At 43.1% G+C, this 22,388-nt stretch overlaps 1 protein-coding gene across 1 annotated transcript in view; it reads left to right on the top strand.

The window, feature by feature from the left end:
- The first annotated feature begins 252 nt into the window (after window positions 1-252).
- Window positions 253-22,388, top strand: part of ATP9A (ATPase phospholipid transporting 9A (putative)) — a 63,280-nt gene continuing 41,144 nt past the window's right edge. The window contains exons 1-5 of the mRNA XM_065691468.1: window positions 253-909; window positions 11,519-11,663; window positions 11,955-12,068; window positions 15,392-15,500; window positions 22,214-22,272. Coding sequence (XP_065547540.1) covers window positions 653-909; window positions 11,519-11,663; window positions 11,955-12,068; window positions 15,392-15,500; window positions 22,214-22,272 — 684 coding nt within the window. The 5' untranslated portion in view covers window positions 253-652. The remainder of the gene's footprint in view (window positions 910-11,518; window positions 11,664-11,954; window positions 12,069-15,391; window positions 15,501-22,213; window positions 22,273-22,388) is intronic.

Here is a 22,388-nt window from a genome sequence, read left to right as displayed (position 1 = left end):
TGAATGGATGGAGGAGACAGAACAGGTGTCAAAACCACATTGAGCAGGGTTTAGCTGGGACAGAAATACAAAGCAACTGCTGGGACAGACCGTGGTAGGTTTCAGGAACCCCGCCTGATAAAATACAAAGATCATCAACCAAGCATGTGTTTCAGCTTCTGTAACCCCGTGCCTTTCTGAATCTAATCTGCATACTTAATTTTAATGAAGACTTAGCTACTGTGATTGTAAAGAAGAGCTTGAAGAGAGCAGAAATGCTGTAGCAATTTTCATCTAAATTTGCAGAGGAAATCTGAATTAGGATCCAGAAACATGCGTTCCCAGGAGGAGCGGATGAAGGTCACCATGCAAGAAGGATGCAGGCATTAGCACCATAAAGCACAGCCCTGTAACTAGGTTGAAGAATGCTATAAAGAAGAGGGACGAATTTGCATCTCTGTGCTGGCTGCAAAAGGCTGAGGACACGCGGGATGTGGCGTGGCCGCTCGTCTGAGGTGAAAACCCAGGCGCGACCCGGGTGGGAAACTGAGACGGGGCACAGAGGGGAAGGGGCAGGATGGAGCCAGAGGCGGGTGCGGGCTTAAAGGCAGAGCAGGTGCCGGAGCTTGCGGGGTGTGCTGGATGCTCTGGGTGAGGCAGACGGAGCCGGGAGATGTGGACTGGGGCCGGGTACCACAAGCGAACCGGACCGGGGGCGGAGCGCGGTGGGGCGGCACCTGCGTGCTGGGCCCCGGCCGCGCCGAGCCCGGCCCCCTCGGCGGAGCCGCCAGACGGCGGCGGGCCGGGCCGAGGCGCTGCTGGAAAGCGCATCCGTCCCCGCTCCGCCCCGGCAGCCGCGGCCATGACCGACAACATCCCGCTGCAGCCGGTCCGGCAGAAGAAGCGGGTGGACAGCAAGCACCGGAGCGGGTGAGCTGCTCCGAGGGGCGCTGACCGCGGGCCTGGGGCCTCGCTGCTCCTATGGCCGCCGCCTGTGTTGCGGGGGACGGGCGGTGCGAGCCCCGCTCCCTCCTGCCTCGGGGCAGCGGCGGGGCCCGCACTCTCGGGGGTCTTTGCGGGGTGTGCGGGGCTCAGCGGAGGGCGGGCGGGAGCCGCGTCTCCCTGCGCTGCACGGCCGCGGTCCGAGCCTGGGGGGAGGAGGAGGAGTGCGGGGGGGCAGGCAGGCGCTGACAGGTTGTTCCTGACGCCATTGCCGTGGCACGCCCGGGTGGAGGGCAGGATCCTGCTGGGCGTTGCTGCCGCTGGGGCTGGGCAGAGCGGGGCCGGCCATCGGGGGCCGGTTGGGAGCCCCTTGCGTGGGGAAGCATTGGCCGCTGTCCTCATTGCCTGCTCCATCGGAGCCCTCCAGACAAAGCGGTGCCTGGGCAGCAGCCAGCGCGGCCGGGCCGGTGGGGCCGGACAGAAAGCGTCGGGCGGGGAGTCACCGGCGGCCCGGCTCGCCCCTGCCCCGGTACTGCATTCCCGCTGGTGCTGGAGTGAGCGCTCGGCCTCCACTGCGTTGGACCAGAAATGGTAGATCTGTAACAAAGGTCTCTGCCTGACTGTAGCAGTTAAAGCAATACAGTATCCTTGGTGTGTGGTGTTGCAATATCCCGAGCGTGGGATGTGGTGCTGAAGGAGGTGGTTGTGTGTATTTATGCTGGTATTCTCGTGCAGGGAGTTAAATAAGAGAAAATTAAATAATTTCTTACAATTTTTTAGGAAATTGCACCTCTGTCCAGGTAGGTTGGTTTGTACACAGTGGGGTGTACAGGGCTACCTGTCAGTTGTTGCAGTGCTTCATTTGTCCCTGGGTATTTTGGTTTGGTTTCTAAAATGTGATGAGTAATATTAGTCAAATAAACCAAAATACCAAAGGGAAGCCTGACTGTTAGAGCAAGATGAGGTTGATACTCGTTTATTATGTGTTTGGTTGATAGTTTCTGATTCCTCTAGCTGCAGTTGTTCTACATAGTTTATTCATTAGTAGAAATATTTCTTATTAACAGCATTGTTTCTTATACTTGATGTAACAATATCCATGCCAGCTGATACAGAGCTGGGAGGTGTGTGTGGTGCAGCAAGTAATTCCCCAGCGTCTTTGTCACATGCATCATTGGGCAAGTTCCACAAGGTGCAGCCACCATGGCATTAAATTTAGTGATGTGATTGAAAAGAATCAGGGAGAGATGGAGGCGTGAGAAATTTCTCAAAGCTTCTTGAATGATTGCTGTTCCTAAAGTTCTCTAATCTCCACCAAGTACTTGGGTACTCTTGGGTACTACAAGTGGTTAGTAGTGTCTAACAGAAATTGCCCTCCTCTAACCTCAGCTGTGCTTCATTGACTGGGGACTCTAGCTGATTAGCAGGCACAGAGATGATGTTTCCAGTGTTAGCAAGAAATTCTGGCAGCATGAAGTTGTGAAGGAAGATTGCTTGGGAATTTTCTCAATGGCAGTCTGAATAATGTGGGTTTGGGGTTTCCGTTTGGTGCAGTAACTCCGGGGATCGGACTTATCATCTATTTGGAACTTCTGTTTTATTGATAAGTAGCCAACCTGTGGTATGTTAGTAGTTTGACTGAAGCATAGTGTGGATAGTAAAGCATTAAAGTCGAGTAAACCCAAACCAGTAGGATAAACCAAAGAAGAAATTGACCAGCAAGTCAGGCAGGGTCCCTGGTATCCGATTGAGGATGGACTCCTGGGAATCCTAAGCCATAATCAAGACCTTATTTCTTCTGTTTATGCTGAGAAAAACCCAAACAGAAGCCTTCTAAGTTATGTCCCTTGATACATGTGAAAACCCAGGGATAAGCAAGCCTTAAAGGGCTTCACCTTAGCATAACCCTGACTGCAGTTTCTACAGTGGGGGCAAGTTCTCAGACAGACATTTTTGTCAGTGCTGTCTTCTGGAGTGGTGAGCAGATTTCTGTTCATGTACAGAATGACTTCATAGAAACCTTGTTTGTTAACAAAAAAGTAAGAAATACGTAATTCTTACATAGGGCAGGTGTCACCCAAGCAAGGCTTTCATTACAGCCTAAGCCTGTACTATGCTTTGAAGAGAAGCCAGAGAGGAACTCGCACAGTATCCTTGCAGAGATGAATGATGGTAGAGATAGCTGGGATCTGTGTCAAAGAGAAACCATGTGCTTAATAAACCAGTGGGGGACATGGTTATCTGTTCCTGAGCATAACTTTAATGTGGATCTTCCTTGTTGCAATCAAAGGCTAAGCTCAGAATTCTGCAACTGGATGCCTTGAATTCAGCCATATCCTTCCAAATACTTTGCAGCACTCTGAAAACCAGTATGAGGTATGTGCCAGTGAGGAGGGAAGGACAGCATTAACTGCAACAGGACTGCTTGTGGGATGGCATGTGAGTCTGAGCTTCCCAGGGGCTGAGCTTTGCCAGGGAGGGAGCTGCAAGTTCCTGAAGCACCCCAAGTGCTCTGTTTAGTGCATGACACAAGTTTTTCCTTAAATAGCTTATGTCTCAGTCCACAATCCTGCAAGGCACTCTTTTTGAAACCAGCAAACTGCTGTGCTTATGCTGCCTCTGAGATGGAAAAAGGCCTTGATCCAGAAATGTGGGGGGAAGAATGGGGAATGAGACTGGGACAGAGGAGCTTTACAGTAACAGTTTGGCCAGCCCCTTGTATGTGTGAGTGTATTCTAGGTATATTTAAATGGCAAATGCTATTTCAAAGTCAACAGAGAGAGATGGTTGCTCCTGCATGTGGGTGTGCCTCCGCACATGTGGAGCTGGGCTGGTTTCCCACAGACAAGCTGGTTTGTACCACGGTTCTTGGTGGATGGGCAGGGATGGGCTGCCGGAATAGCAGTGCTCACCCTCAGATCTGAAGTGGGGATGTTGGGATCAAGTGGAGCTGCAGAATAAGGCTATGTAGTTGTGTATGGCTCTGGTTTTTAATTGGTGAAAAATTCCTTATATGCATTTAAAATAATGAAACGTGGAAGGTTGGTTTGTGTATTAAAGGTGCCAAGAACTTAACAGCACAGCCTTTGAGAAACATGGAAACATCATAGATGAAGAGTGCTTGTTGTAGGAGTGATAGAATCAGAGAATGCTTACGGTTGGAAAGGACCTTAAGTTCTGACCCCCCCTGAAATATGGAGATGAACTTTAGCACTAATTTGACAAATGCTACTCCCCATCAGACAAATATGACACTTTTTTTACATTAGTTTTGCTTATGAAAGCATTTTTAATTTGCTCTCTCAAATACTTCTCCATCAAATGTGCTGCATTTATAAATAAAACCTGCTTCTTTGCAATTCCTGTTAATCTAGCATCTGACAGTCAATCTGTCCCGTTACTTTTCTTACGTCGTCACTAAGAATGTATTTTTGTAAACAAATACAATCCCAAGTGAAATAGAGAGTAGACCTGCTCTTCTGCACCTCCTGTTCATTTAGATCCATGTGCAGGTTTAAGGGCCATGTCACTTAGAGGGCTCAGATCTTCGGATGCAGTTCACATTGAAAGAGATGCTTTTGAGTGGTTGCGACTTTATTTTGGGATTTGTGAGTTAGGCTTTTTTATTATTTTTGCCATGTTATGATTTAAAATGTGAATAACAGTGTTGTAAAAGCTTCCCCATATAAGCTGCTTTCATATAGTTTTCATGTTCTTTCTGTAAGACAGTAATTTTAAGAAGTTCATGGTGTATGTTGACTTACTAGTTTACTGTACTTGAGGGGCTGTTGCAATACTCTTCTTCAGTGCTTCAGTTGCAAAACAGAGGAGAAATGTTTAGGAATGTGTATTCCTCCTAAACTTTTATGGAGAACTGCTCACATTTCTGTAACTTTGTGATTCCCATTCCTGAAAAGTGCATGCTAATTTTGTCAGCATCTCTAAGCAGCAATGTAAACTCTCAGCTGGTTTTTTTTAGATGAGTTTTCTTTCCCTTTCAAGTATGTAGTCTTCTGATTCCTGATGGAAAGTATCTTATTATGCCTAATAACAGCAATAGTTCTCTTGCGCCAGAAACAGCCAACTTGCGCCAGTGACACTGACTTTGCCCTGAGCAGAAAACTTTGGAGTAATGTGTTGGCATGAGCAGCCCCTTCCCTCCTCATCCAGGTCTTTAAGCTTGATACCCAAAATAGGGATGATATCCAAAGAAACAGTAAAATCACAGAATTGTGCAATGCCTGTAAAATTCTTCTGGGAAGGAGCAAGTGAGTTAACTGGCAAATGCTGATAGCCCCAGTCACAAAAGGACTTTTTATTTAATGACCACCAGACTAATCTGAAAACGCGTTTGTGTACTTTCTGTATGTGCTCAGAGTTCTTTGTTTCTGGTACCCAGCTGAACAGATTTGTCAGAATGTTTTTGTTTTTTTTTTTTTTCTCGAGGTTGGGATTCCAGAGGAGAAAAGGAAAAGGAGGCTGTCTGAAATGTTCCTTGTTAGGTTCACCACCCTGCTTTCTGCCTCTTCTTTACCTTTTGCTCTTAGTACAAGTTGTTTTGTCCTCCTAGCAGTGGGCACCCCAAGTCAGATATTTAGCAGCACAGCCCAGGACTTCATACCCTAAGTGGGGCTGACTCTCCCTGCAGTACGAGTCCCTTTCTCGGGAGCTTTTCTTTGGCTCCTGTGAGCACGCAGCAGCCTTGCAGTGCAGGTGAGCACTGGGCTTTCACTGTGTCATACCATGCGTTGTGCCAACACAACCTCATGCGTAATAAAAGTGGCTGCAGAGACCAGTGTGTTTACTCGCGTTACAGCATCAGCACACATAAGGCAGAAAGGGTTCAGGTAGTGAAGCTGTGCTTTCTGAATGTGCCCTGGGTAGATCAATGAAACCTGCCATTAGTTTGAAAACAGGATCTGCCACTGCAGCCACTCCCATTTGTGTAAAGCGCTTTGTAAGGGTCACAGTTGTCGTACATAGGATTTTAAAGCAGAACTAATGAGCTTAGTAATGTATTCCTCCTTAATGAAGTTTAAACCATCATTGAAAAGTTTGAAAAAAATAAAAATTACGGCAATTGAGTATCTTCGGGGTTGGTGATAAACATACGAACGGGCATGTGGTTCTGTGCTTGGGAAATGTCTGTATTCTTACCAAAACCTCATTTTCTAGCTTACTTCAGTAAGCATGGGCTGGCACCTGAGCAATTAGTATGCAGAGGGTAAAACACTGTCACTAGCCCAGGGTTTGGACTGTGGGCTTCTGTTCTCTGCCCACCCAGCAAAGCCCAGGCAGTGTGCTGTGTGGTTTGTGGGACAAGAGGTTAAAAACAGGTCACAGGATAGGTAAGAGTTAAACGCACTGTGGTTGACTAGGTGCCATCATAAGATGAAGCTCTCTGGGGTTCGTTGAATGTGTATGGGATAGACATCATCATTTGCTGAGTTCCGGCCACTGGCACGTAAGTTTCTTGCTAAGCACCGTGGGCTCTGGAGAAGGCTCCAGCAATGATGTAATGGGATTCCTGAGCGCTGATAAACCTCCGCAGTTAAAGTGTTGCAGTTGCAACACTTTAACTGTGACTCTGTTGTTGCTGGTTGTAGTATTGTGTTCATTGGTTGATTTTGGTATTTTCAATGGATTCCTTTACATTGCATAGAAACCTCATGCTATGTAGGAGAATTCTTAGTAGAAGCGCTGCATATTCTTTATTAGAGCATTGATACTACAGGCAATCGCCTTCAAAAACTTGCTGGGCAGGAAGTTTTCCTTTTGTTTGCCTAATTAAGTTTGCAGTTTGCTTTCCCTGTATTGCAGGAGGTTGCAAAAACTGACTCCAGCCAGGCAGGAATTTCACAGAACTGTTATTTTCTCACAGCAGATTCCCCCATGTCCCTTCTTGCTTATGCTTGGATCTGCATTATTTTTAGATCGATTCTCAAACCTTAGAGTAACACAGCCTTTGTAAATCAAAATCCCCACAGCAACAAGTATCTTTGGGAACACTACAAGAGGTCAGGGCTTGGAACACGTGCTAAATTTGGGGTAATTTTACGTCTGTGCAATTGCCTTCTACTTCCCTGCCTTTGTCTGTGCTGTCAGGTTTGGGATCTGCCCGCTCATTTAGAACGACACAAGTGTAAGCAATTTTGCAGAGCTAGGCGTTAGCATTCACAGACTAGTGAATTCATAGTAATTAGGAAAAGAAAACACTAAAAGCACTATAATTGCATATATAAACAGATGGGCAGAGCACATTCTTCATAAGGTAAAGCATTCTGATTTTGTGGGGTTCATTTGCCATTTTCTTACACATTCATGAAGAAAAACCACTGATAAGTCACAGAACTTATTAAAATGGCTAGAAATCTGCTTTAGAGATTTAGGCACTGGTTTGAAGATCTGACCAGATATTTGGGAAGTTCTTTGGAGTGGGTTAGTGTCTGTTACTTTGTATAAAATAATACCTCGCAGCACAAGTAAAAATATATTAAATTGTAGTAGTGCCCTCTTCGAGCCTTATCCTATTGTAAATATTATGATGTAGGTGGGTAGGTATTTCTGCCGTTGAGTACAATCCCTAGAGGAGGCCCAACCTAAAAAATAAACAAAGGTAACTGGTTTCAGATATCTCATTACAAGGACTGCCTGACTCTTCCTGTAACTGGGAAGCATGTTGTGATGATGAAATGGGGTGTGTGGACACCAAGTTTGCTCCCTTGGGCAAAGCCTCTTGTTTAGAGCCTTATCATAGAGGTCATTCTGAATTCACAGTCATTCAAACATGGACTCCAGGCTAATCTTGTGTGGTTTTCTCTATCATGGAAAAAAAAATTTTTTTTTATAGAGCATATCTAATTTCTGTTGTGATCCAAATACCGCTATTATCCATTAAAAATATTTGGGATGCATGTGGGTGTCTTAGGTCTTCATCTGCAAACACAAAAGAAAACTGGATTAAAATGTATCAAGCTACTAAAATATGCTTCTGTAGCAGAGTTTATGAATATGAGTGTTTTACACTATACTGTTTGTCTTATGTTGGTAACTGCCTTTCAGATCTGGGTATTACGCACAGCTGTGTGGGGAAGACAGATCCATGAGTTAGGTTTTCCTAACAAAAAAAAAGAAATTTATTTTTGACAGAAACCAGTAGTTTCAGGGGCAAGCATAAGTTTTTGGAGTGGGTTACATTTAGGGTACTTATGCTCATTATGGGAGTAGTCAGAGATGGAGCCTTAGAAATGTTACAAATGCAGAGTAACAGTCAATGGCTGCATAGAGGTAAGCAGAGGTGGCGGTAGTGGTGCTGCAAGTCTGTAGGATGTCAGATGCCTCTTGTATATACTTGAACAGTAAAGCATCTCCAGTTATTTTATTCCGGTAATTTGCTCTAGGTGTTCACAGGTATCAGTGTTTTGAACTGTTCACATTACCCACTGTTTATTTCTGTCAAGCTTTCCTGCATTCTCATCATTTTCTCCTCTTCAGCAAATGAACAGTTTGCAAGTCAGAGCTGACAACTGCAGGGGCTCTGGTAAAGCTGACCTCTGCATGGCCAGTGATTATTGCATGTAGGTGAAAGAGGTAGGATAGTTATTGAAATTGGGGGATTTTACTTACTCTGGATTTAGAATGGAGGGTTTGATTTAACTAGAGCTGGTAAGAGACTGTTCAGCACTATCCAAAACTTGTGATTTCATGTTCCTTCAGTACCAATGTGTGGGTGCGATGTAGCACTCTGCTGTCTTGTCAGCATTTCAGTCTCAAAGCTTCCTTGAGCAAAGAAACCTCTCCTGTGTTTGGGTGGCATCTCTATGCTTGTGGTTTAGGTTGGTTTTGAGAACAGGCTAGAGAAAATCCACTTTTTCTGGGGTTATCTGTCACTCTTAATGAAATATAATAATGTTCAAGTAATTTGATTAAGCAAAAATCCCTTTATGTCTAGTTTTAAAAGCTTATGAGAAATTATCTTGCAAGTCAGCCTTGTGAAGTTAATGTCTGTGTCAGCTCATGGAGCACTGAAACACATGGTGACACCTTTACTTCTGGAAGCAAAGCTGATTTCTATTCCTCTCCTGTACAGAAGGAACTGACTTAACTGAAAACTCTTCTTTCTGTTTATTTACAACCAGTGGGGCATGAAACATAAAACTCTGTATCTTTGTAGGAAACCACCTTCTGTGTAGTGAGTTGTAAACTGTTTAACACGCTGCATGTATATTCAGTCAAGATGGTTACTTCAAGGGCCAAATGCTTTGTGTACTTCCTTAAATAGTTACTGCTTTTGCTTAGCTGTGTATTTAATAGAACTTTTGTGGCCGAATGCTGTGATTGAAGAACAGATATTAACGGTGGTTTCTGGAAGGATGCTTGTAAGAGCTTTGAAGCTTTTGGTTATCAATCTAGCTGACACTGGCTTTCCCAAATGTCAATGAAATTCAATAGGCGTGTTTTTACAGGAGCAAGGGGGATTGGGAAGAGATTGGCTTTCGGTAAGAAGCAGTGACAACAGAAAAAAATAACCCTTTTGGGCTTTGGAAGGGTACAATGCTGCAATCTTGACTAGAGAGGCTTTTTCAAAGTACAAGAGGGATTGCTGATAAGTCCTTGCATCCCCTGCAAAGTAACCGTGCTCTGTTTGATTCATTGCCTCGTGTCAGTACTTGTTACATTGAGCAGTACACAGTTTTATTCACTAAATCTTGTGTGAGGGCTGAGATTGTGCTGGCTGTATCAGCCAGGTTGAAGGCCCCATGCGGTGCCCTGAGCTGGTGGCAGGCAACCTGTGGAAAGTCTGGTTCTCAGGTGTTACCATTATTTAACAAATTGCACGCTAATCCTTCATGTTCTTCTACAGAATGTTTCCTGTCACCTCATCCTAGCATCTTTTGGTTGAGAAAAGCAACCTCTAGACTGAAGTTTGTAGGCCATGCAGTGGTTCCCAAAGCAGGGGATACAGTTTAGTTGACACCCAACTGTGTGCCAGAGGAGATTTTTAACTTGGATATTTTCAAATACAGGCACCATGTGCTATTGCTGGGATATATTTATTGACTCTGGTTGTCTCCTTCACGGGGGAGAGATGGAGGCACTGACTGTGCCAGGGCTGCAGAAAGGACCTTTGGTGAGGTGTTGTGTGCTGGTGGTTTGAACAGGCGCTCACAGCTAGCTTAGCTCACATCTCATATCCTAGATGCTAAATATCTCCTCAGACAGGAGAGAAAATCCTTTAGTGACCATGTCAGTTTTAGTAAACTTGGTTTGGCTTTCCTGAATGCGCATGTAACTTTTAGAAAAGGCCAGAAATGATGTTAAATAAATGGCTTTAATGTAAGACTGAGCTGAAAAAGTAAATAATCAATATACCAGTGTGTTCCTGTTCTATTTTGAAGGGGTTTTTGGGAAACTGACATTACAAGATACAAAAGGTGATTGTTGAACTGAATAATTGTGTCATGACAATATTTAAGAGCAGGAACAAAGATACTGCTGACAAAGTAGATAAAAACACAGGGAAAAAGAGAGAGCAGAGGTTATACTGGACTGGTCTGGTTGAAAATAGGATGAATTTATATTCCTGTGTCCATTTCTCTGGCAGTTTGGGTTTGTGGCACTGGGTCCAGGCATTGGTTGGGGCTGCCTGAACTCTGTGGTGGTGCTGCAGCAGGATGGTCATCTCAAGAGCTGAAAACATAAATGACTACAGCTAAACTAACAAACCACGACTGGCTGGCTGGATCTGCATGTCCTTGGTCAATGAGAATGTGTTATTCATTAGTAGATAACACAAAATCTGCTATTAACATAAATGCTGCTAATGACTGTAATACTGTGTAAAAATAAAATCTGTAATCATTTTGCATCCATTTTCAGATTCCTTGTAAGGTTTAATTTTTTAGAGAATTATATATTATTATTCCTTGGCAAGGCTGTTTTAAAGTGCAGGTATTCAAATATGCAAATATTTAACTCTTCTGCTAAACAGGTGTAAATTCCTATGAAGCAGGGGTTGCAGGAAAGGAGAGAAGCATCTCTGTCTCCATCTCATCCCTTTTTTTAAGACATACGAGATCGTTTTACATATATGCGTTCCTGTTTAAGTTCAGTTTGTAAATGGAAAAGCCCCCTTCTGTTTGAGGGAGTTTCAACGAGGAAACAGAAAACTAGAAAGCACTGCAACTACTTTTTTAATGGGAGCTTTCTGGCATAAAACCTGCAATCCAGGATCAGTGCAAGGGGGACCTTTCTGCCTGTACCCCATACTCCTTGCTTCCTGGAGCTCTTTTATTCGCAGGAGATAGAAGCTCTCCCAGCAGTCAGCACTGACTTGGTCCATGCTTCTCCATATGTTGGTTTCTTGAAAGCAAAGATGTAGTAACAGCTCCAACACCACACGAGATGTTTGCTCACAGCTTGGTAGACTGCGAGGCAGGTCTGCAGTGGCTGTATTTGGTAGAAAGTCAAGCTCTAGTCTCACCAGAAGTGGTGAGTGACAAAGAAGTGATGCTCAGCTCGTGGCAAGGGTCTGGGGTGTGTGTGTATCAGAGAATTATGTTAAAAATTAACTCATTAATTAATATTCCTTCCATAGGTGCTGTCAGTGCTTAAGATGCTGTGGAAGGAGAGATCCAAGGCCTCGTACAGTTTGGCTTGGCCATCCAGAGAAGAGAGACCAGAGATACCCTCGCAATGTTATCAACAATCAAAAGTACAACTTTTTTACATTTCTCCCTGGGGTAAGTGTGAGGAAAGTTGCTTTTCCTTATCCTACCCCAAAGCTCTCCTTAATTTCAGCGGTTTTACAGTAGACAGATGCAGAACCTGGAGCTGTTTTGGGTTGTGTTTGGTCAGCCTCCTGCAAAGGCTGCCTTAGGGCAGCAGCAAACCAGACACTGATCTGTCCTGGACTACTTTAAGACTGCCCTAAGTTATTTAGATACTAAAGTAGCATGAAAAAGTGTTTTTGATTGTTAGTTTAATATTCATAACTTCTGAGCTTCATTACTCTCTTCCCTTTTTTCTTTTAGGTGCTGTTCAACCAGTTCAAATACTTCTTCAACCTTTATTTCTTGCTTTTGGCCTGCTCTCAATTTGTCGTTGAAATGAGGCTTGGCGCACTTTACACATACTGGGTTCCTCTGGTAGGTCATTTATGGCTTATTTACTCAAGAAAGTTTGTGTTTGACACAATTTCTTGTGCTGCCCTTTCTGTAGGGTGTAAGTTTGCACCATAACTAATTTTGTTAGCTTATTTCTTCAGGCTTACACTGTATATGTTGTATTCTAGATGCCTGTTTTGGACTTAAGCTTTATTTTGTAGAGGTTTCACAGGGGTGTGAGAGGACTCTGCCCCCAACTTGTTCATCTGTGAGATGTTAATGGGAAGAGAGCTCTCATCACTGGGTGCAGTGACTGCAAGGCCAGCAGGGCTTTGTGAATAACATGAGAAAACAAATGGAGGCTGCAGCAAATATCTTTCCCTGGCAGTGTGTGTGCTGTTCACAGCTGCATCTGAACCAAGGGTGTGCTCATGGTGGGTCTGCATGGGGCATTGCACCCTCCTTGGGTGATCCATGCTTATGGGAGCCTGGACCAGCCTGGCAACCGCAGCAAATGACCGAAGGGCACCTTTCAAAAGTGACCTTAATGAGTGGCCATATGTGCAACGATGGCAAATTATGCTCCCCTGTCAAACAGTTTGACCTGCGGCCTTGGGATAGGTCAACAGGCTGCTTCATAGTTTAACTACATTGTAAAAAACAAATGAAAAAACTGAGAAGCCCACCACCACAAACCTCCCACGTACAAAAATCAGTGTATGGAGATGTCTACACTGGCTCAAGGTGCAGATACTCTTTCCTTCCTGAAAACTACTTGCCCTTTTCTTTTGATAGCTGTGTGTTTCACCTGTAATGAAAGGAAATCAATAATACTCAGTTTTGAAGCAGAAACTCCAGGGCAGAAAGAGGAATAGTTGCATAGAATGGGCTTCTTAAATCTACAAAATGTACTGAGTGAGCCAGTTAAACAGCTTAAATGCTTAAATATATGTACTTATATTTTTCTATGTGAAAAGCTTCTCTTGCTGTACTTCAGCTCATAGTATTGTAGAATAATTTTGGTTCAGGGGGACCTCTGTTCCAACTGTCTGCTCAAAGTGGGGCTGTCTTTAAACTTAGGTTGGTTTAACTCATCTGAGTTTTGAAAATCTCCCAGGACAGACATCCTTTTTACTTTAAAGAAATGATATAAACCCAGCTGAAATTTGGTATAAATAAAAAGCACAGGGCTCTTCCAAGACACTGCTTATGCAGTGATTTGAGAAATGGTGGTGGTAAAAATTTGAGGGAGCTCAGGAGTGACAAAGGGAACTTATTTTCTTCCTCTTATACTTTCAGAACAGTGAAATTCCTGCTAAAATTCAGAAAGAAGCAAAGGGGAAAGCTTTGGGATATTGCTGCTAAAAATCTGTTTGTGTTAAAAGCCGGATCACACTGAATTCTCCCTCAAGTGTATGCCATGCTGCATTTGCTATATGACTCTATTGATAGTTTCATAAGATCCTGTCCTATAAATAAAGTATACATGCACACAGAGGATCTCTCTGGGTTTTCTATAAGCAGTTGAGATTTGCCTTTGCCAGGTGAGCAATTAGAATTTGGCATATGAGCTGCCAGAAAGCAGGATAAGAAAGGTCTTTGTTCATTACTGCCTTCTAATGTGAGTGTTGGGGATGGAATGATATATGAGATGACACAGTGAGTCAGCACATGTGGGAATATTTTGGGGTGATTATTTGAAGACTCTTCAAACAGCTGAAACATGAGTTGAAAATAACTGATGCTTTTGTGTTTTATTTTGGAAAGCAGATAGGAATTTCTAGCTAAAGGCACAAATGCCACTTGTAAACAGAAATGTCCATGCTTTTCTTAATCTGTTGATTATGGGTAAGATATCTTCCACAGTTGTGCAAAACACGTGGTTGTGGTACTGAATGCTGGGGGGTGAAATGCTTCTTTGAAAATACTGCATATATGGCTTATTACTTTCAATGTTTGTAAATAGAGGATTGAATACAGGCATTTTTTAAGAAAATGATTGGCCATCCTTGGGTTTTTCTTCATGTGTCTTAATTTTTAAATACTGCAGAAACCTACTACATTGCATTTAAATACTGACATTAATTAGTCTAGATCATACTACTAGAATTAGGGACTCTCTGGGTTACAATATAGGGTTGCGAGAAGTGGCAGGTGAAGTACCTCAGTGTTTTAATAATTAAGGAAACTGCTCTCCTTCCGTCTTAGTAGTTCTTAGGTCATTCATCAGCATTTTTCTTTGTTTTAAAATATGTGAGCATTTGAATTGTTATTTAGTGTTAGCAATGCTCCACAGCAAGGCCCAGCTTAAGAGCTCAGTTTTTGGAGGCGTGTGCATAGCTGTTCTTTCTAAAAATGAAGTTACTTAAAGTTGGAAATGACAACCCACTGGTAAAGTCTCCTGTTCGGATAGGTGGTTATTTACAGATATTTCCATGTGGTTTTCATGTAACCCCCAGTTTCTAACATCACCCTGCCCCCTTCTTAAAATGAAGAAGTTTCTTATCAACAGTCAGTACATGGTTGCAATTTTCAAGCATACAGGTTGTAAAAAGTTGATTTTTCTTCTGTAATGAATGAAGAGTGTTTTATCTGTTCAGTGAGCCTGAGCTGAATAGTGCCTAATGAAAAATCGGTTTTGTAGTACTAGCCCCATGAAGAATTTTGCATTCATTTAGTTATTTTTTATATACAGTGAAGGATGTAATGTGGGCATTTTCCTCATGACAAGAGGAATGAAATGTCTTCTCACATCCACAGAAAAGTAGGACTGAAACCCTAATTAGGCAAACGTGTAATTATACTATGAGTAGCTCATGTTAATGTATTTAGGGTGCTTATTTGTGTAGGTTGAGTGTATGTATATACACATGAATACACATGCAGTATATCTGTATGTATGAAAAAATGTCCCTATAGATTCCTATATAAAGAAATCTCCCACGTTAGGTGAGCTAATTTTGATGGCTCTGTGATGGATTGAGATTTGAGGGATCCTGTGTTACATGGCACTTTTGTGTAACCCCTCTCAGTCTTGGTTACTCACCTGTGAAGTGTGGCGAGTGTTATTTAAACTCTTACAAACTTCACAAAGATTTTCTTGGGGAGGTACTGGCAGAGCATCGTGGTAATGCTGAGAAAAAACCACAGGGTTTTTTAAACAACAGGTCTATTGTTAGTTTGCTATTGGGAGTTCCACTCAGCAGCACATAACATCACTATAATGATTTAGCGAGAGAAGATAGAATAAGGAAATGCAGATTGTTGGCATTGTTACTGATAAATACTGCTCTTATTGGAGGCAGATGTGATTTCTTTTCCTGATCTTTGCATCCATTCTGTTTCCCCCTCCATGCTCCTTTCAGGGATTTGTGCTTGCTGTTACCGTCATCCGAGAGGCCGCGGAGGAGATCAGATGTTACATGCGCGACAAGGAAGTGAACTCGCAGATCTACAGCAAGCTCACAGCGAGAGGTCGGCTCGGCGGCTCCAGCGTGCCCGCTGCATCCCGGCGCGGCAGCGGCAGCACCGGGGGTTGCAACTCAATCAAATGCTGCTGACAGTTGGAGAAGCAGAGTTCAAGGAATGGGGAGGGGGTTATGGGCTCGCAGGCACGTGGCTTTGTGGCCACGCTGCTGCTCCTGCACCGTCGGGGGGCCGGGTGGCTTCTCATGGATGGCTCCTTGCCAGGGTGTGGTGGATGCTGGGCTTCGCTGAGGGTTTCCCAGGGAGATGAGCAGCTAGTGTGAGGCGGGTGTGCGTTAATTGCTGCAAATGACTGCAGAGCATCATCTTGGCAGCTTCAAGGCATGGGGAGAGGGCAGCCCCGTGCGTTTACGTGTGCAGGAGACTGCTCGGTTGGCTGAGAGGTCACTGCCATCAGCACCAGGCAGGGGTGAACTTCCAAGCTGCTGATGGGATAGTTCTAAACCCTGCTTGCTCATAACTCTAGTGTAGGCCAAAGCATCATCCCAGTTATTGTCCCTTGACTGAAATCACCAAAGAAAATGAAACTGGATCTGAATTGCTCTAGGTTGTGGAGGTGGATGTTTCCAGAAGGGAAATGCGTTTTCCTTCCTGCAAAGCTGTGACGTGGGAGAAGCAGTCTGTAAAGTTGTATAGATTAAGGGAGGGATAGGCAAATAAAGCTGTCGGCATAGTAGGAAGAAAACAAGAATGGAGCTATAGTAGATGTGATATGATGTTTGGGTTCTGCTTGTTTGGTTTCATCTGGTTTTGGTACCGGTGTATCTGTCTTCCCCTATGTGTGTTTTTTCTTGCTCGCCCTGTCGGTGAAAGGTACCAATTCATATTCTTTAATGGAAACAACAAATGTGTGCTTAAACAAGGGAGGAGGATCCACACAGGCAGATAATTTGCAAAAGCAGTTTACTAGAAGAATCAAATTAGGTCTGTGAAACTGTCAGGCGATGGTTATGCAGAGGGAGATTGAACTAATGAGGGTGATGGTAGCCTCTGTTCTAGTGTCTTAAGACTGGGGACCCTTTGAGCGCAGGTACCACAAGTCATAGTTAACTACTCTGTGTAGTGAAGGAACTTGTGAGTGCATGTGTTAAAGTGAATTGCTTGATGTAATGACATGTTCCATCACTTACTGAACGTGCAGTACCTGTTGAGTTTCATAGTTTTTTTCTGTGTTGTACCACACAGGGACTTACATCATGCAAGTCCTTTGCTAAAAGAGACTGTGTGATACGTTACCACAGTTGGTGTAGTTCCTCAGTATTGGTGATATCTTCTCTTACATTTTTTTTGTATGTCATCTTTAGCCCCTTCTTCAAACTGTGAGGAATTTAAGACCTCACTTATGAGGGAGCCAAGGCTACACCTCAGCTGTGTCTGATCCCTAGCTCTGGCCATTGTTTATAGCTGTGCCGTACCTAACAAAGACATTTAAATTCTCATCTGAAAAATAGAATGCTGCCTTGCTATGGAGTTACTCCTAATACCATGACAATGATGGTGAGGCCAGGGCTTTGTTTTTAACCAGGGAATGAACTGAAGTTAAGTAACTTCTTTTTTTCATTTCCAGTTCCTTTGTTATGAAAGTTTATAGCCCTGAATTAAGACGCAGTGAACTGGGTGTAGTAAAAATATGCTGCTTTCAACACTTACACTTTTAGGAATAAGGCTGCTTTTAAAACGTAATTGCTTAAGGCTGTATGTATTTCACATGCCGGGTATTATGAGGCAACTCCGAACTAGGGAGTTTGAGTTTCTGAATATTAAATCCCCTTTTAATAACGTGTTCTTACGACAACACTTAAAATGCTTGGCAACCAACAAAAGCTTCATCCGAGAGGGGTGTACTAGATCTATTTAAAGATATAAAAGAGTTGCCTTCTGGATTCTATTCAGTGATCTATAAGGGGCCTGACCTCTCCTTTAGTTCTTTTCATATTGCTATTACGTTTCCCATGAATGATTTCCCTCCCCCCAGTCCTTTAACTTTTCTAATTTTCTGAAAGAAACCAAGGAGGATTGGCAGCTGGGCACTAGCCGAAAATCTTAAGCCACTTTATTTAATATGAATTTGGTGCAGAAACAGGAGCGAGACTCTCCAGCAGTATAGTTTTGATTAGGAAAACCACAGAAAATTATTTGTGATTGTCTTGCGATTTGGGGAGAAAAGTAATTTTCTGTCTTTCTCTGAATCTCAGTATTCAAACTTTTCAGGAGACCTGAGCATCTGCTTTTCCACTGACTAAAAACCTAGAAGCAGGAAAGTACCTTGTGCGGTCACCACAGCTGGGGGATGGACGAGTGTTGGCTTTGGTTTATCATACCTATTAATACAGTTAGGGAAAGTAGGCAAGCTTTGAAGGAAGCCCTTCATCAGGTCAGAAGCAGAAACAGCAAATATCAGAATAAGTTGAGAACAGCTCACCTTAACCATTAGTTTTCAATGTGAGTGATAAAACTCCAGGTTTTGCCTTGGACTTTTACAGGCTTTTTGCTTTTTTTGGTGTTAAATAGCACAGTTTGTGCCTCAGGATGTTGGCGTAGCCTTGTACTGAATGGGGGCAGAAGGCTACGGATGCACAAAAGCCATCTGAAGTGTTGCTATATGTATTTTTTTTTCCCAAACTTCACAATAGTTTCACCTCTAAAGCCAGTGCTTTGGGTGAGGGAGATTAGGCGAGGCTTGACACTGAGCACTGGTGTCTTGAAGATTGGCTATAATGGATCTAATGGAGCACTTTCCCCAAGCTATTTTTTATTTCTCCTGAGTATTTGCACTAAGCTGCAGTTAAGGTGAATGGAGAATAGCTTCTCCCATCTCTAACCCTGGCCTCCCAGTGCAACCCCACAGATGTAAATACATACTTAGGTCTGAATGAAGTCAGGCAGACTTAAGCACTTGCTTATACGCAGTTTTGAATAGGGATAGAAGTAAGCAGAGATTTAAGTGCTTTCCCAAACCGAGATCCTCTTGTCCCCTTTGTGTGCAGTTCCTTGTGTCCTGAGCAGAGGCAGGGCTGGAGTGGCTGGGCCCAGCTCCTGCCTCCAGTCAGGAGCACAACAGCTCCAGCATTCCCACCAGCCTGGCCCCCGCCTCTGGCGAGTAGTTTGGATTTGCAGTTTTGCTCCTGTACATAAACTTGTTTCACACACTCTTCTTGTTAAGCTTTTTAAGATTCACTAAGCTGCTTTCTTTGTAGAGAAAAAGGAAGAATCCTCTTTGGGTCACATCTTCTCATATAGATGCTAAATTCTGGGGACTAATCTTTTTGGAGGGTAGCATGAGGCTGAGTAGACAGGAATGTATTTTTTTGTGTTCCTTTATTTCATGTAACATCAAGAAACCTCCACCGTGAGCCTCTTTTTCTAGAGATATGATCCTTTTATGTTCCAAAGTGATGAAACCGGCAGACTTCTGGAAAGCATTTTTAAAAATGGAAAGTTCTCCATTTACAGGACAGTTGTTTGGATTGTAATAAAAAATAATCAGATTTCAATCCCCTATTCATAAACCCACAAGCCTCCTTGTGTGCAGAAGTCTGTGTGCTGACTTTCTGCTTGATAGGAAGCTAGAACCGTGCTTGCAAATTCCTGGTTTGTTTTTCTTCTCTCGCAGCCCCCCCGTCCCTGGGTAACACTGCATAATAGAGAGAAACTCCACAGAAAGGAATGGGAAGAGACCTCCTACTGAGGGGTGCTACTTAAGATACAGATCATTGGCATTTACCAGCCATATAAAAACAATATTTTCCCAAACCCTCTGAGTCCTGCTCTACAGTTTATACAGCATAAGGCTGCAAAAGCCAGAAGTTTGGTGCAGCACATCCAAACAACCTTTTTTTGTTCTTAGAGATGCATTTAATTTGTTCTAACAAACCTCTGGCTTCCTCTTTAATTCCAAATTAAGTGTTTTGATCTGTACCTTAGTGAAGCTCTGCAGAGCTGTTGTGAAATCTGAAGTGTTCACATGGTGGAAAAAGGCATTTCTTCTGGCTGTATTTAAATAATCTGCTTTATGGTACATCCATCACACTGCAGATTTTGTAATCATTTCGAAGGCCAGAGCTGAAGTTGGAACAAACTGTTTGCGTTCTGTTATGTTTACTCTTTTGTTTTCACTGTCAGGATACAGCAAAGAATGAAGCAAATACCAGTCCCGTTTGAAGAGCAGAGGGTTTTTTTCAAATAAGAGATCAAGACTAGTTGCTTTTTAAAACTGTTTTAATTACCAACTTGTATTCTGATTAACTTCAGAAAATATAAACTGGAAGCATTGTAAGTGCTAAATAAACCTGTGTGTATTTAGAGGAAGCTCTTTAGGTGCATATATAAAAGCAGTAATTTATTACTCCAAAAATACTTAATTAGCAGAGCAGTACTGGGAAATGAAGCAGTTGTGTTATTAGCTAATTTCTTAAACATGCATGAGAACATCTAATGTTTAGGAGAGAGTTTACCCCTAGAAAGAAAAAGGAATTACAGAATTCCCAAGATCAAAATAAAACTAATTCGAGTAAGTTGCTTTATGGGAGTCCTGAGTCAAAGGAAACATCTGGTCCCGCGCCTTCTTAGCAGGACGTGTGCTACATACTGCAGAGATGTCATCCATGAGAGGCCAGGAGTATGGCTGGAAAAGCAAAATTAGCTTTGCTACCCAAATAGGGCATCTCATTTATGCAGGAGTTATAAAAATGTGCATTGGTTAGAAAGGTCCTCTCTTTCTTTTACCTTAAAACAGCTGAGGTTGGAAGGGTTATTGAGCAAGACAAATCTGCTCCAGCTGCTTTGATTTTTCTCAAATTGGAAATATTTAAAAGCAGATGATAATTGCTTTAGGAATAATGATCCAAAAAGCCTTTTATGTGCGTAATGATAGGAAATCATCATGTTGTAGCTTTGCCCAGGTGTTAATTTTTCTTTTCCAGCATTAATTTACATCATTAAGGAAAGCACTACAAAAGTAAGTTTCTATTCCTGAACCCTGCAGATAGTGCTTCCTATACTGACAGTCACCAAATAAATCCTTTCTCTTTAAAAGTAATACATAAAACGTGGTTAAACAAATCCACCTCTCCTTCCAAGAGCTTTTTTGCACAGTGGCTTAGGAATTGCTGTTCCTGTGTGGGGAGAGCACATGGGGGCTTTTTCCCTTCTTTGCACAGGAGAATATTCAAAAGCACTTTTTGTTGTTTTGTGAATAACCGTATTAAAAGGGGAGGAAGAGATGTTATCTGTCAGACCCTTTTAGTGTCATAGTACCTAACTTTGTGTAGCCCATACAGAAGACTGCCAGGGATGCTTTTTTTGATCCTCTTGGAGTGCGGCTTTTCTTTTCAAGCCTCTGCGTAATGGACTCTTAATCCCCGGTATGCTTCCTGCCCCGGCAGAGATGTCTTTAGCCCAGCGTTCATTTTGTTTACCTTTTCTTCTAACTAAAAATCTCGCAAGGCAAAACCTAGAATCCATGGAAGACCTATGAGATATTTGTGAAATGGGCCATGACTGCTTATAATTTGTAGGAATAATTACAGCATGTAAGGAAGTCTGCATTTATTAGCAGCAGTGATGAAGCATGTTGTTAAGCACACAGTGTGTCACCAAAGCAGCAGGCTGCTGGGAGCCCAGAATGGCTTTCATTGTTAATTTGGAGCAGAAACACTGAAGCATATCCTGAGAAGGATGCTAATGAAGGGACTGCCAGTAGTAAAATCCTAGTGACCTTTGTGCTTTGTGCTAATTTCTATTCCCCCTCCCTTCCCCCTTCTCCTTTCCCCCTGAGCTGCTATCTGGCCAGTTAGCCCATGAATTTCGAGGTACAGTAGGGGTGTTGTCCATGCTGGGGTGAACTCCACGTGCCTCCCCCACTTCCACTCAAATCACAGTAGATTAAAGAGGCTTTTGTTGAAATAGAACAGGCAGACACATAGAGGCAGGGTTCAAATTAACTGATTATAAATCACTAGTTACACTGAGAAGCCAAATCTCGAGCTGGCTAATGATTTGAAATTACTAGCCAATTGTTAAATTAATCCCCTGTTTTAAAGCAACTGGGAAATGTTTGACAGCTTGCAAAGACATAAATATTTACGTGTTTTCTGTAGGACCTGTACTCTACAGGGCTTGTTCAGGCTGTGTCCATTGAGAGGCGTCGGGGAGCTGATAGAGCTGAGCCAGATACAAGAGCTGTGGTGTGGAAGGAAATGAGCCTATGCTTTAAGATGGGTCCGTTGTACCTTACAGCTTCTAGGTCGTGGCTTGAGTGTTGAGCTTTAAATTTTCAGCTACTTAAGGAAAAGCAGTTGGGAGCGGATGGTGCCCTGCTGTAATTTTCTTATGGTTGCTCTGTTTTCTGCCTGACACTGAAAGTGCTTTTGAATTCTCGGGTTAAGCAGTACAATGTAAGGGCCTGTTTCAGAGTGGTTGCCAGAGAGTGACTGGGGGTTCCTGCAGCCAGGGGTGAGATCTGGAGCTGATAGATGAGAGCTTTCATTACTTTTCACAGATTAAGACCCAGTGCTTTACCCAGTGGGAGCTATGGGCTTGGTGAGTCTTTACAGGGCAGTGTTGCTGAATTCTTGTAATAGAAACATTACCTGTTTTCTCCAGAATAGTGGGGTGGAAGAAAGGGAGGTAAGGAGCACTGCACAGCACCCACAAACCGTGTCCTACTGCTGCTCTAATGCACTGATACCTTTCCTTTGCAGGTACTGTGAAGGTGAAGAGCTCTAACATACAAGTAGGCGACCTCATCATTGTTGAAAAGGTTAGCCTTTATGTGTATTGTTTCTGTGTACTTTTTTTGCAAGACCATAGAAAATGAGATGTTTTGAAGTCGTATTTATTTTATATAAGCTTAGAACATCAAGTGATGAGCACTAG

The sequence above is a fragment of the Lathamus discolor genome, chromosome 11 (assembly GCF_037157495.1).
Source record: "Lathamus discolor isolate bLatDis1 chromosome 11, bLatDis1.hap1, whole genome shotgun sequence".
Classification (NCBI taxonomy): Eukaryota; Metazoa; Chordata; class Aves; order Psittaciformes; family Psittacidae; genus Lathamus; species Lathamus discolor.
The sequence above is the reverse complement of the archived record's forward strand: the minus strand, read 5'-3'. Positions and strand labels throughout refer to the sequence as shown.